The sequence below is a fragment of the Condylura cristata genome, unplaced genomic scaffold, assembly GCF_000260355.1.
Source record: "Condylura cristata isolate star-nosed mole 26May11 unplaced genomic scaffold, ConCri1.0 scaffold00001, whole genome shotgun sequence".
NCBI classification, from domain to species: Eukaryota; Metazoa; Chordata; class Mammalia; order Eulipotyphla; family Talpidae; genus Condylura; species Condylura cristata.
The window spans coordinates 29,575,017-29,587,456 of NW_004567102.1; the positions used below are offsets into that span (position 1 = coordinate 29,575,017).

The following is a 12,440-nucleotide window of genomic DNA, read 5'->3' on the forward strand; positions in this document are numbered from 1 at the left end:
TTTTTTTTTAAGGAAAATTAGATCATATCACTCATTTAGCTCCAGGGCTTCCCATCACACTCTGAATAAAATAAGAATTCCTATCATGGGCTAGATGTTTTACATGATCATTTCTTTTTTTATCCTTTTATATGTGTGTGTGTGTGTGTTACATCATTCTTTATTTTTGTACAATGTATGATGTGTCCTTTCAGGTATGGTCCCCATAAAATTCCAATTCCCACCACTGATGCACCTGTGCACCATCACCACAGTCCCTTGTGCTCTCTTCCCCATTTTGGTCCCTCTGCCTCCCTCTCCCCTGCAAAATTCTGATTTATAGCTGCCTGTTAATTTTGTTTTTTAATTTATTGTATTTTGTTCCTGATCCTTTATTTGGTTATATGACCATTTCTGCCCAACATTCTGACTTATCTTTTACTCCTCTTCTCTACTCCCTTCACTTCAGATACTCAGGCTTCTCTGTTGTCCTTTCACATAGCAGATGTACTTTTTACGCAGGGCTTTCGATGGAGTTGCTCCCAATGCCTAGACTCCTCTTCCCAGAGGAAGAGGAGTTCACTTGGCTTGCTCCAGGCTTCCTGACTAGTTGTCTAAAATATCCACCTTCCCACCACCACTACTGGTTCTTAACCCATTTCACTCTTTTTTCTTCATATAACTTATTATCACCAGAAACTGTATTATTTATTTTTGGGAACTTTGTTTTGTTTACTGTAGTATCCCAGGTCCTAGAACATCTAACATATTTAGGAACTAAACAAGTGGCTATTCCACAAACTAGTAAAAGTAATCCGCAACTAGTTCCTGAAAACATTCACTATACATCATTGTTCTAAATTAATAAGAAGATATTAACTGACTACCACAGCTAATTACATAAGCTAAAGGTCATGAAATCAAACTGTCATCTGCTACGACCTTTCTATACCTATCATTAGTTTGTTTTGTTCTTTCCAAAATTGAAGGTAAGAGGAATAAGAAAAAAAGGGGTAAGTTTGCCACCTGTCACCTTAGTAGGATGAAGGAGATAAAGAAAGAGAGAGGGCTAGATGAAATCCAAATAAATATTACCAAAGTATAATTATCATAAGAAAAGTAGAGTTTGACTCTCCCTTTGCCAAAAGTAATAAACTTTTATGGAAACACCACTGAGTCTAGAACATTTTGTAAATTGCAGTAATATGTTTTCATATTTACTGCTACTTTGAGATTGTTCAAGATGTTGGTTTAATTTACATCCTTCTGAGATTATTTTAACATAATGGGTGGAAATCATATCTATTATCAATTATCTACAGATCACATTTCAAGTAAAGGCAGTAAAGTTTCTTTCAGGAGTCTACCTATAGCCATCAATTACCTATCAGCAATATGCTTAATGAGCTTCTTTTGCAGTCTTAACAATACAAATAGAACTCTGAATGGGTAGAAAATTCACATGTATGTTTAACTGTTCTTTGGATGTTTCCACCATGATCCAATGAGGAAATGAGAAAAGTAAAGTCACATGCAAAGATACACACAGATTATAAAGTATATCAGCAACCCTTTCATCTTTATGGGGCTGGCTTAATCTTATGTAAATATCACAAGCAGATAGTGTCCCATAAGGATTTATCCTGTCTGTCCAACTTTAAGATTGTTTGAGCCTGTGTTTATGTAACATAAACAATATTAAGAGGTGTTCTGTCCAGAAATCAGCTCTGACACATTTGTGTTGCTACTAATAGTTGAACTTAAATACCTTCTAAATAAATTTTCTATATCAGAATTCTATTTTGAATAATTTTTAAAATGCTTGACATGAAGTCACACCACATACAAGTAAGGAAGAGCTTACAACAAAAATACGAAGTTTAGCAGTCATTACAAATATTTCTGGAAACCAGAATATATTTCAAATACCAGATATGCAAAAAACCATTCAACTATCATACCAACAAAAATATCAGAATAAAAGAAAATCAAACTAAATTAGTGCAGGACAGTATTGAAAATAACAAATTAGATAAGTCATTTTGGTTCTGAGACTAATGTTCTCACATCCTCAAGGACAGAAAAGAGCTCGCACATAAGGCTGGATACCACCAAAGGGTTACCATCTGCCATAGAGCGTCACACAGCATCATCATTATTTTGCTATCATAAGCAGCAGACCGCTGACCATTCCGCTGACCCAGCTTTGAGTATTTGTACTGTGCAGAAATATGTGTTTTGGCACCTAATTCTATTCTCCTTCTAAAGAAACCCTATGTCCACAAGTTTCATCCTAAAATATTATATAACTAAGAGAGCAAAGCTTTAGAACTCTTACCAAGTTAAATCCAAGGGTTTAGCATAGTTTCAACAAACGCTTCAAAAACATTACAACAGAAAGACACCAAAGCCTTACAGTCCCCTCATTACTTATGACCACAGTAAAAGAATGCTAGCAAAAAAGCTGCCCACTTACTGGCCGGCCGTGGTCTCCTGGTTTTCCTGGTTTCCCACTTGGTCCTGTGACTCCAGGAGAGCCTGGGCTTCCCTATATCACGTGTGCCGAGAAAAGGAATGTTGTGATGAGTGCAAGCTAACTAAGTGTGGTCAGTTTTAAAAGCTTTTCAAAGAAACAGTACATAACCATGCAATCATGTCCTGAAAGACTCAAACTAAATTTTAAGATAATATGAAGGAAAACGATCTGGAAAATTCTCATTAAATCTTCATGGACTCTATAGTTCTAAAGTATATTGAGACCAGTTGAAAATATGCATACATTTATATGTATGTGTATGTATATATGTACACAGACATAAAATCAAATAAACAATTCTCACATTGTGATCCTAGTAGATTCATTACAAAGTGATTTTGCAGAAAGCAATTCCTGTTCCTTTAGTTTATTTCCATTACAAAGCCAAAAGCCCATCAAAAGACAGGAAAGAAAACTTTGGCTGGGGAAGAAACTAAGAAGGTATCCAGTTTTATGCTAAATTGGGCATCATGGCTGCAGTGTCTCCCTTATTGCTGGAAACTGCATGCTCAGCCAAGAAATGCACTTTTTCTTTGCTGCATTCTCCACACTTTCACTCTCTAATACCAGCACTCTTCATGCCTTCAAAACCACAAGAATTTTTCTCTCTTGTTTTTAACAGTTTCAAGACACTCTGGCATGTTTAGTATTTATATCTAATAGGTAGTACATCATTCTAAAGCCTAAAATTTCCTTAAATAGATTTTCCAAGCAGTCTCTACTTCATCAATTATATACACTTTATACTCTGAAATAAATATTTAAAATGAAGGTTTAGTATATGTTGAAACCCCCTATATATGAGAATATGTGTTTTAAAACACAAGTAATAAAATAAGTTTAACAGTTGCATTCAAGTCATCATATCCTGCCTTAAGATCTGAAGAGCCTCCATCACCTGAACCAACTTAGTCGTGACCTCCCTTCGCTATGCACAGACTCATGCCACTTTCAGAATCATCAGTTTCAGTATTTTTTCCAAAGATCTTAGTTAGAAGATCTATTGCGATAAGCCTTGCTTCTGCTGAAAAACTGATAGCTGTTGTGTAATAAATGAACTTAGAATTTAAATATCCCAAATAGATTCTTAAAATTCTAGAATAGGAAATAATCAATGAGGTCATAAAACTCTGCTACTCAGTGTAGGACTGGAAAGAACTGAGCCACTAACTAGCTAGTGACCTACTTAGTTAAGGATATTTTTCTATTTTTCAAATATAACTTGATTAGACAAAAAGACACTGTATTTTTTAATATCTGTTTTCTCTAGGACATTTCAATTTAGGAACCCCAAAGCACAGGTGGAATGCATGTCAAAGGCCAGGTTACCATGTTCTTCCCAAGAAAATGTGGGTAAGGCATGAGGAACAATGTTACCTATTCCATTCTTACCGGTGGTCCGGGTGGGCCCCGGGGTCCCATTGCCCCATCTTTTCCAGTAAAGCCCTATTTTAAAAATGAAATTAATTGCTTGTTAGTGAGATAATGACCAAGTAAAATCAAAAAAAAACTAAGCAGGTTGCTAATGTGAATGATGAAACTTTAATCAAATTACGATTTGGAGATAGTCCTTCAATATAATGACAATTTTTTTAAGCTTTCTTTTTCAACGATGTTTTTTATGAATAGTTTTAAACTGCATTCATTTATATATTATCGTTTGAGGCAAACTTATCTCCAAAGAAGGCAGATTCCTTTCATGAAGATGTTTGCCTTCCTAAGAATATAAAGACGTGGAAATGAAAACTAACCCATTCTACTAAAAGGCCAGTGTCTATACACTGACCCAGGAAGGATCAAAGTGGGCTAAAAGGAGTGTTGCTATGACATGCACATGGAATCATAAAAGATAGAGAAGGCAACCACCTGATTAGACAACTTCCAACTTTTCCTGAGCAACTAATGCCCAGAGACTGCTGACAATGGCAAACCCCAAAGCACAGGTGGAAGGCACCTCAAAGGCCAGGTTACCATTTCCCTTCCCAAGAAAATGCGAGTAAGGGGTGAGGAACAATGTTATCCATTCTATTCTTATCCATGGGAGCAGGACTTCATTTCTGGGGAATCACCTCCCCCACAAAATGAGGTGAAGCTGTCTAAACTGACAGCTTAAAGCTGTCTCCTCTAAAAGAAGAGGAAAGCCTCAATGGTTCCAATAAACAGCTGATTTTTTTAATGGCCTGTCTCTACTCACCTCACAGCAAAGGCAGACCCATGCGGATGTTGGGTTGCCTGGGAAGCAGAGCTTTGCTGCCTCAGGAGCTGACAGCATCTCCCAGGCAGGCTCCTTCCCCGCCTCCCACCCCCTGCACAATTCCAAGTGACCTCTGACTGCAGTGAGTCATCCTGCTTCCCAGTTAGTATTCATTCCCCACAGCAGATCTCTGAAATCCAGCAGAGGATTTCTGAGTCAGGTCGTTTTTTATGATTGTTACATTCCTCTGTCAAAGGAGATTTTGTCTCATTTTCTGCAGAGAATAAGAATAATTTCATGCATATTCTTGAATTCAAGCAAAAATCAAGATCATTTGGCTCTTTGCCTGCACTTAGTCTCTAGGCTCCCATTGATTTTATAGCAGGAAGTTTAAATTATTTCTTTTAAATTGTTCAAAATATTCCACTACCCTTCCTCCAATTTTTTTCCCAGAAACTTATAGAGATAAAGATTTCACTGTTTTCTGGGAGATTTATGTGTGCTTAACAAAAAACAGATTCTGCGTTCATCTCATGTAACACCAACATTGCTCTGAGAGTCAGTTAAGAAACAAAAATTCTCTTGAAGTATTACTTGGACAGTTTGAATGGCTTTTCTTCCATCTAAATTTCTCCAACTGCTGTATAGGCCATTTTTCTTCTCTTTTTTTGATGAGGTATTATATTTCTGAGTAATCTTCCTTCAGTTATCCTAAAAACCTCCTGACCAATCATTTTCCTTTATTTTTCCAGCTTTATTAGTATATAATTGGCAAATAAAATTAAGTATATATGTATAAATATAGTGTTCACTATGTTTTGATATATACATTGGAAGTGATTAGTCAAGCTAATTAACGTGTCTATCAGCTCATCATTACCATTTTTATAAGTGTGGAAACATTGAAGACACAGTTTCTGAGCAAATTGGGAGTATATAATATACTATTTTTAACCAGTCATCATGTTGTACACTAGATCTCTAGAACTCTTTCATCCTGCATAACTGAAACTTTGATCCATTATATCCCCATTTCCCCTTCTCCTGTTCCTAACAACCACCAGGCATCTCTCTGCTTTTAGTAGCTCACCCTTTTTTTAATTCTTACATAAGTGACATCATTAAGAATTTTTCTGTCTGTGTCTGGCTTACATCACTTAGCAGCATGTTCTCCACAACATTATTCATCCATGTTTTAAAGGCTGAAATATTTGAGTGTGTATGTACACATTTCACATAGCACATTTTTTTATTCATTGATTCATCAACAGACACTAGAGGCCTATTCAACAATTTTCTGTTAGGAGAAAGATAAACCTAAATGGAAGTAAAGAGGAGTTTTTCCTGATGTCCTCCAAAGGGCTACCCAGTGAGCCATCTGCAATAAAAAATATGGAGCTATTCCTGCACCTCACACCCAGCCCATAAGGGTGGGAGAGAGAACTCAGAGTTGTCTTCCTAGATACACTTGCACTAGATCCCTGAGGCCATCCTTCAGTTACTTCTAATGGTTCCCAGGTTGTGCCTCATTTTAAAATTCACCTATGCTAAAGACAACCCAAGCATTCTGCTCTTACCAACTACATCTCAGCAATGCCTTCCTTCCTCACTAAAATCCATGGGTTTCAGCTGTGCTTTCTTCTCTTCCACTACAGAATTTGAGTATCTTTTTTAGCTGAGATCCTTATATCAACCATCTGTCAAACTTCACAAAATTGATTGTTCCACTAGCTGTGCAGTCCACTTTCGGTACAATAGCAATAAACTAAGCCACAGGCAGGTGCATGTGGCTGTGAAGGCAAAGAGAAGACTGACGTCCTGGAAAGTTCGTGTCTTGTGTGGCCTTATCACAAAGCTGCTTTTAGAGATTCATTTCAAGGTGGAAAAGTCCAATCCTTCCCACTCCCCACTTTTCTGAGAAGCGGTGATGGCCAGTTCATAAAGCATGTGTGGCGGGTGGGAGCACTGGCGCCCCAGTCCCCAGCCACATCTGCACACGGCAGGTCAGCAGCCCTCTCTCAGCGCGGGTGGCTGTAATTTGGTTTGGTCTTCTCATTGCATGACCTGACCCATCACACTTTTAACCTCACTATTACCCTTTTCGTGAGATGACAAGTCAAGAAATGAGAGTATCTGTCTCAAAAACACCCAAAAGAATGCCTACATGTAAGTGCCACCTTGAACTCCCAGACTCCCAGAGAATGTAGCTTTCTTCTTTGATCTCTCACAAGTGGGCACAGGAACAGACCAAGTTCACTGGCACACCATCCACCATTTTTTATCACCCAGGCAACTCGGCTCCATCTGATTGACCAACCTCTTCTGCTCAGTGGTGTTTTGGAGGTATAAGCTTACTAATGTGATTAGTGAGTCACTACACTGCTGGCATCTGAGATCATGTTTTAACTTGATTGATCAGTCAGAACACAGACAACTCTCAGACTATTGTCTAAACCATAAGACATTGAAAAGTTGTTAGTTCTTGGTTTTGAACATTCATGGTTTCCTATGAAACCAAATGTTTCTATAATATTGAATATACCCTTGAAGCCAAGTGCATTATGCTTCTCATTTAATTGTTTTAGGGAAGATTAAGTTTCCTACTTTTTTTAAGAGCAAATTTTAAAGCTGCAACAAATGATTAAAATCCCTACTAAGTACCATTTGTCTACTCCAACATCTAATGATGTACAGATTTTCCCTAACTTCATAGAATATCGAGATTTCTGTCAGTTACATAAAAGCCAGTTTGTTCAATTTTACAGTGCAATTTTAGAATTTAAAAAAAAAAGTAGGATTCCTGAATCTTTCTAACCAGCTAAATTTTATTTTATGAGCTCTTTTTGTGACCATGATAAAATAAAAAAAGATTCCCAGCACTTGGCTGAAGTCCCATCATTTTGTTCCACAGGCCTTGAGATGGATCTGCTATTGGGTGGGCTGCTGACGGTAGTGCTCAGCCTTCCACAGGTCTAAGAACTCTGCATTTGCAGACAGGCCAATGCAATTGCCAAGAGTTCATAACTAATAGGCAACAACAATGTATCACCATTTCCAAATCACTGAAGCCCGCTCAAGAGCACTTACTCTATCTCCTGGTGGTCCCGTTGGTCCTGGTGGACCAGGCAATCCTGGGGTTCCCTACACAAATGGAAACAAAAAAATAGAACACTGTAATATACTCATGCATAAAAAAAGTCACATTATTCTCCAGAATGTTTAAAAACAGAAAAACTTTCAGGGATTCTGAAACCAAACAAACAAACAAAAAAAAACTGAGAACCAAACACAATGTCAGCCACATTGTGGAGGCTCAGTCAACTATAATAGACACCAGAAGGGAACAGCACAAGCATGAAGACTTAAGAGCAGAGTACGAAAGGGCAGTCACATAAGAGCTCGGCCAGGCTTCTGCAAGGCTATTTCACCTTGGCTCACCTCCTGAAGCACCACAATGGCAACTTTTCAAACAACACTTGACAAGTGAAAGAAAAGGCAACTTCAAGAACAACTCACTGATCGTCCTGGAAGTCCTGGTTCTCCAGCATCACCTTTCATCCCTTGGCGACCCTAAAGCAGCAATGGGAAAACAGTCTCAAGCATTTGACAGAGATTAACTGCAGAGGGAAGACATGAGTCATGTTGCTTCATAAATCCAATGTAAGCATGTTTGGAAATGAGGGGAATAAATCATTTTTTGATTAAAACTCATTTTTTGAACTACAAGCATTATAATTTCCACTTATAATGTTATAGGATAATTCTGAGATAAGAAACCTACTTAAAAGAGCTTAGTTTAACCTAGCAATTTTCACAGAAGTGAATTTGGTGGGAAAAACTTTACATATTTAAATTTGGTGCTAATTTTAACAGCTAGTCAATGAAATGTTTTAAGAAAATAATGTGATTTGGATTTTTATGAGTTTGTGCTTGAAAACACTTGTTACAATGGTAAAAATGAATTGACTAAAACTAATTAATTTAATAGTATTAGCAAAAAAAGGTTAAACTCCCTTTGAAGCATAAGAAGCTGAAAATATCTATTCAACCATTTGGGAGCAAAAAATTTCTGTTTCTTCATATGTCTTGTTTCTGTCTCTGATGTGGGTCATTTTCCCCTCTAAATGCCAAACAAATGTATTTGCTATTTAATATGGCATCTAAATGTAAACTTGAATTTAAGAGTTATGCAGTTATCATTTCTTATTCATAGACTATTTTATCTTAAGGCATAGGAAAAGGTAGTACTTTTAAAATTAAGTATAAACCTTAAAATGTAAAACACCTTTTATAAATTCAGATTAGCATTTATAACAAATGGTAAAAAAATATTTGAAATTGTAAAAGAAGTAATAACCTAGATAAATAATGCCACTTGCTTTCAAAGTCATAAATATTAGAAAAAGACTCCAGGGCTGCCCCAGATTGAAATCGGTTTCAAAGTTTTTTGGATATTAAAGAGTACATACACTACTTATTTTTTTAATTAAATATGTAGCAATAACTTTTTCTACATAGTTTATTGATATACTACTTACATATTTGAAATTATAGACAGAGGAAGTTATCTCAGTGAATAACCCTGTTGAGTTCTCTGAGAAAACATTTGAATTTGACAAAATACAATAGAAAATGTTCCAGTTAAACTCCATCTTAATCCACTACCATCATTCAGTACAGAAAGTTTCTGTGCTTACCTGTTCTCCAGGAATAGAGAGTCCATTGGGTCCTTGGGGACCAGGAGGACCCTGAGGGCCCGGAGGACCTGTATCTCCACGAGGGCCAGGGGGTCCCTAAAATGCACAAGAGAAATAGTCACAAAATCATGGGACACATTTTCAATGCCAACATCCACTCATAACTCATAACACATCTTCATAACTCTAAGACACCAGCATCCTACCACCTCTGCAAGCATTTTAGAAATCTGTATCTTCAAAAATATTTATTAATGCCATTCCTTTCTTCACTACTCATTAAAAAGACCAACTGGAAGGTACAATAAATTTTCAAGAGCTCTAATATTTCCACAAAAGTACTAGTAGACGCCTATTTCCAAAAGAAAGCACTGAATATAGCATTCATGTATCTATATGCAGAGATTTCCTATACGAGCAAAGCTCAGATTTCAATGGAGTTTGTTTATGTTAGTCTAGCCCTGATTGCTCTTAGGCTAGGGCTCACTTCTGGGGCTAATGTTGATGGACAAAGGTCATATATCTACAGAGTAGATACTTTGCAGGAGCTTCTTTGCACTGTGGAAGAAGTACAAACTTGGTGTCAGACCTGGGTTAGCAGCTCAGCTTCCCCATTCCCTAACTGGGTTCGTTTATCATTAGTGATACTGTAACTCTAGTGATATTAAGACTATCCATTATCTCCATAAAATATTCCCCGAAGAGGCCTGAGTTTTCTCACACAAGCCCAGTGTGGAGTTGGGAAAAGGACCAATAACACCCAGGTGAACAAGACTGACCACACAAATCTTCCTTTGAGCCAGATGAACCACAAAATAGCACAACTGTTGCCAATGCTCCCCAACTCTCTAGCAGGATTGTTTCCTGTTGGGTCTTCACTAGACTGGCCAGGTCACCCCGTCTGCTACCCCACATGCCAGCAGAGCCCTTACGTCCTTCTGCAGATCTCCCATGTGCAATTCCTACAGCAATGTGATACCTGATACATTTCTTTCCCTGGCTAGTCTAATCCATCATTTTGATCTCTGGAAACAAGACAAGGTCATTGTAATACCAAAGGTACACTAAACTTGAACCAACTTGCTCAATACACCTCCTTAAAAGTAATTAGAACAAGCAGACTTCAACATGTAGATGAAAATTTAAATGCACTTTAAAATATACTTACAACTGCCCCACTGACACCTCTTTCACCTCTGGGACCTTTAGCTCCAGGTCCTCCCTAAAATACATAGTAAGAGCATGTTTTAGTATGAACGTAAAGCAAGTAGAGAGAAATCAATATATAAAAATTGCTTCAAGAAATTAGGCATTCTCCAGACAATATTTCTACAATTCTAAAATACTGTTACTGTTGCATATTAAAGTAAATATTTCATATCAAAGAAATATGTAAGGAATGAAAATTTCAAAACTTTGTGCATGCTTAGTTTCTCATTTTTTAATTGCGATATTTCCTTACTAGCAGTAAGTGTCGAAGTCAATTGAAAATTTGAGATTTATGCAAAAAAGACAAACTACTTAATTCAAGAGAAAAACCTAATTTGAAATTAAGTGCATTCATTCTTTGGATAAAATAAGAAGCAGAGAGAAAAATATTTTTAATCTCTCAGAATCTCAGAATATGTATTTATGTAGTAATAGGAATTCAGAGACCTCTGAACAATAAGTTTTGAAAATACTACAGTAGTGACATCCAATAATGCTATCTCACAATAAGAGGGTTGGGAAAAACCCCTACTTCTCAAAAGCATCTCTTGGTCACTACCAAGACATAATTTTATGATTTACAAATATACATCAGGTAAATCAATAAAAAGTTAATTAAAGGTAAATGATGGTAATTGCAATGCTGTTTTGATTTTGTACTTAAGAGCTGATTGTAAATAATCTAAAATCAATCTGCATTGCTTGTTATGGCTCAAGTATAGTAAAATTTGGCATTCTCAGAATGTCTAAGCTACTCATGTTAATCACAAGGTGATAAATGAGATCTATCACTGACTACACTGCCAATGTTTTTGCTTTGTACTTTCTTGGTCTCTTCTCTTATGACGAGCTGTGGTCATATCTTTTTACTTCGGTTATTCCAAACCCAGATAATTTAACCCAGAGTATATAATATCATCATCTAGACTAATTGTCCTCTTTATCGGTTATTCTCATGTATGTCCACTGCATAAAACCCACATATCCTAGGTTCTAAGCAAGTTGTAAAGGTCGACCTCGCAACTGTGTCTTCCTAACATACAAATCAGATGCTTTCAAGGGGATGTAAGGAATTTTCAAAGTTAGGTGGTTACATATGAAACCTATTCACATATTTAAGACAAAAGCTCTTCAACCAGTCAATGTCATTGGGTCCTGTGTGGATTCTTTTGTGATTTACTCTATTCCAGATCTCAAAACACACTACAAAAAAAGTATGCAATCTGGCTTGCTCTGTACCAGAAAAGCGCCAGTGGCTGAAAGCATATGATGCACTCACACTGGTGAAAAGATGATAACTCAGAGATTTTACAAGAAAAACAGAAGAGCTCTCTCTATGTCCTTACCGCAGGCCCTGGTGGTCCTGGTGGCCCAACGCTGTCCTGCGTGCAGGTGCAAGCATTTGGAAGAGCAGGGCATTTTGCTTCATCTCTCTAAAATTTCAGAAGAAGATATTTACCTATGAATTTAAAGTAAAAATGACTTCCTATCCCCCACCCCAACTTTCCTTATTTACACAGAGAAATCTGTTTCCCAACTTGAAGAAATAATTTCTAACAGTAGTTACCGTTACAAATTGTCTTAGGTTGAATCTTTTTTGTTCATTACTTCAGGAAACCTCACTTGACAAATATCTATAAAATAACTGAGGCCACTGGTTGTTTTCAATCCAATTTTCTCTAAGCCACTGTTAGAGAAATGCTGAATACCCCAGATATAGATCCCCATTTTAGTCAGAGTCAAAGCTCAAATTCTGTCCATGGACCACCAGGCCTATTGTGTCCTCAAGCCAACACCCCACCACCAGTCATTTCATTGTCACCAC

The 12,440-nt window shown here is 37.1% G+C and overlaps 1 protein-coding gene across 1 annotated transcript in view; it reads right to left on the bottom strand.

Annotated features, from left to right (window-relative positions):
* COL12A1 (collagen, type XII, alpha 1) overlaps positions 1-12,440 on the bottom strand; it is a 105,252-nt gene that overhangs the window by 7,081 nt on the left and 85,731 nt on the right. The window contains exons 54-60 of the mRNA XM_012722811.1: positions 11,962-12,048; positions 10,575-10,628; positions 9,407-9,502; positions 8,226-8,279; positions 7,797-7,850; positions 3,908-3,961; positions 2,456-2,527 (exon numbers count right to left, since the gene is read on the bottom strand). Of these exons, the coding sequence (XP_012578265.1) occupies positions 2,456-2,527; positions 3,908-3,961; positions 7,797-7,850; positions 8,226-8,279; positions 9,407-9,502; positions 10,575-10,628; positions 11,962-12,048 (471 nt within the window). The remainder of the gene's footprint in view (positions 1-2,455; positions 2,528-3,907; positions 3,962-7,796; positions 7,851-8,225; positions 8,280-9,406; positions 9,503-10,574; positions 10,629-11,961; positions 12,049-12,440) is intronic.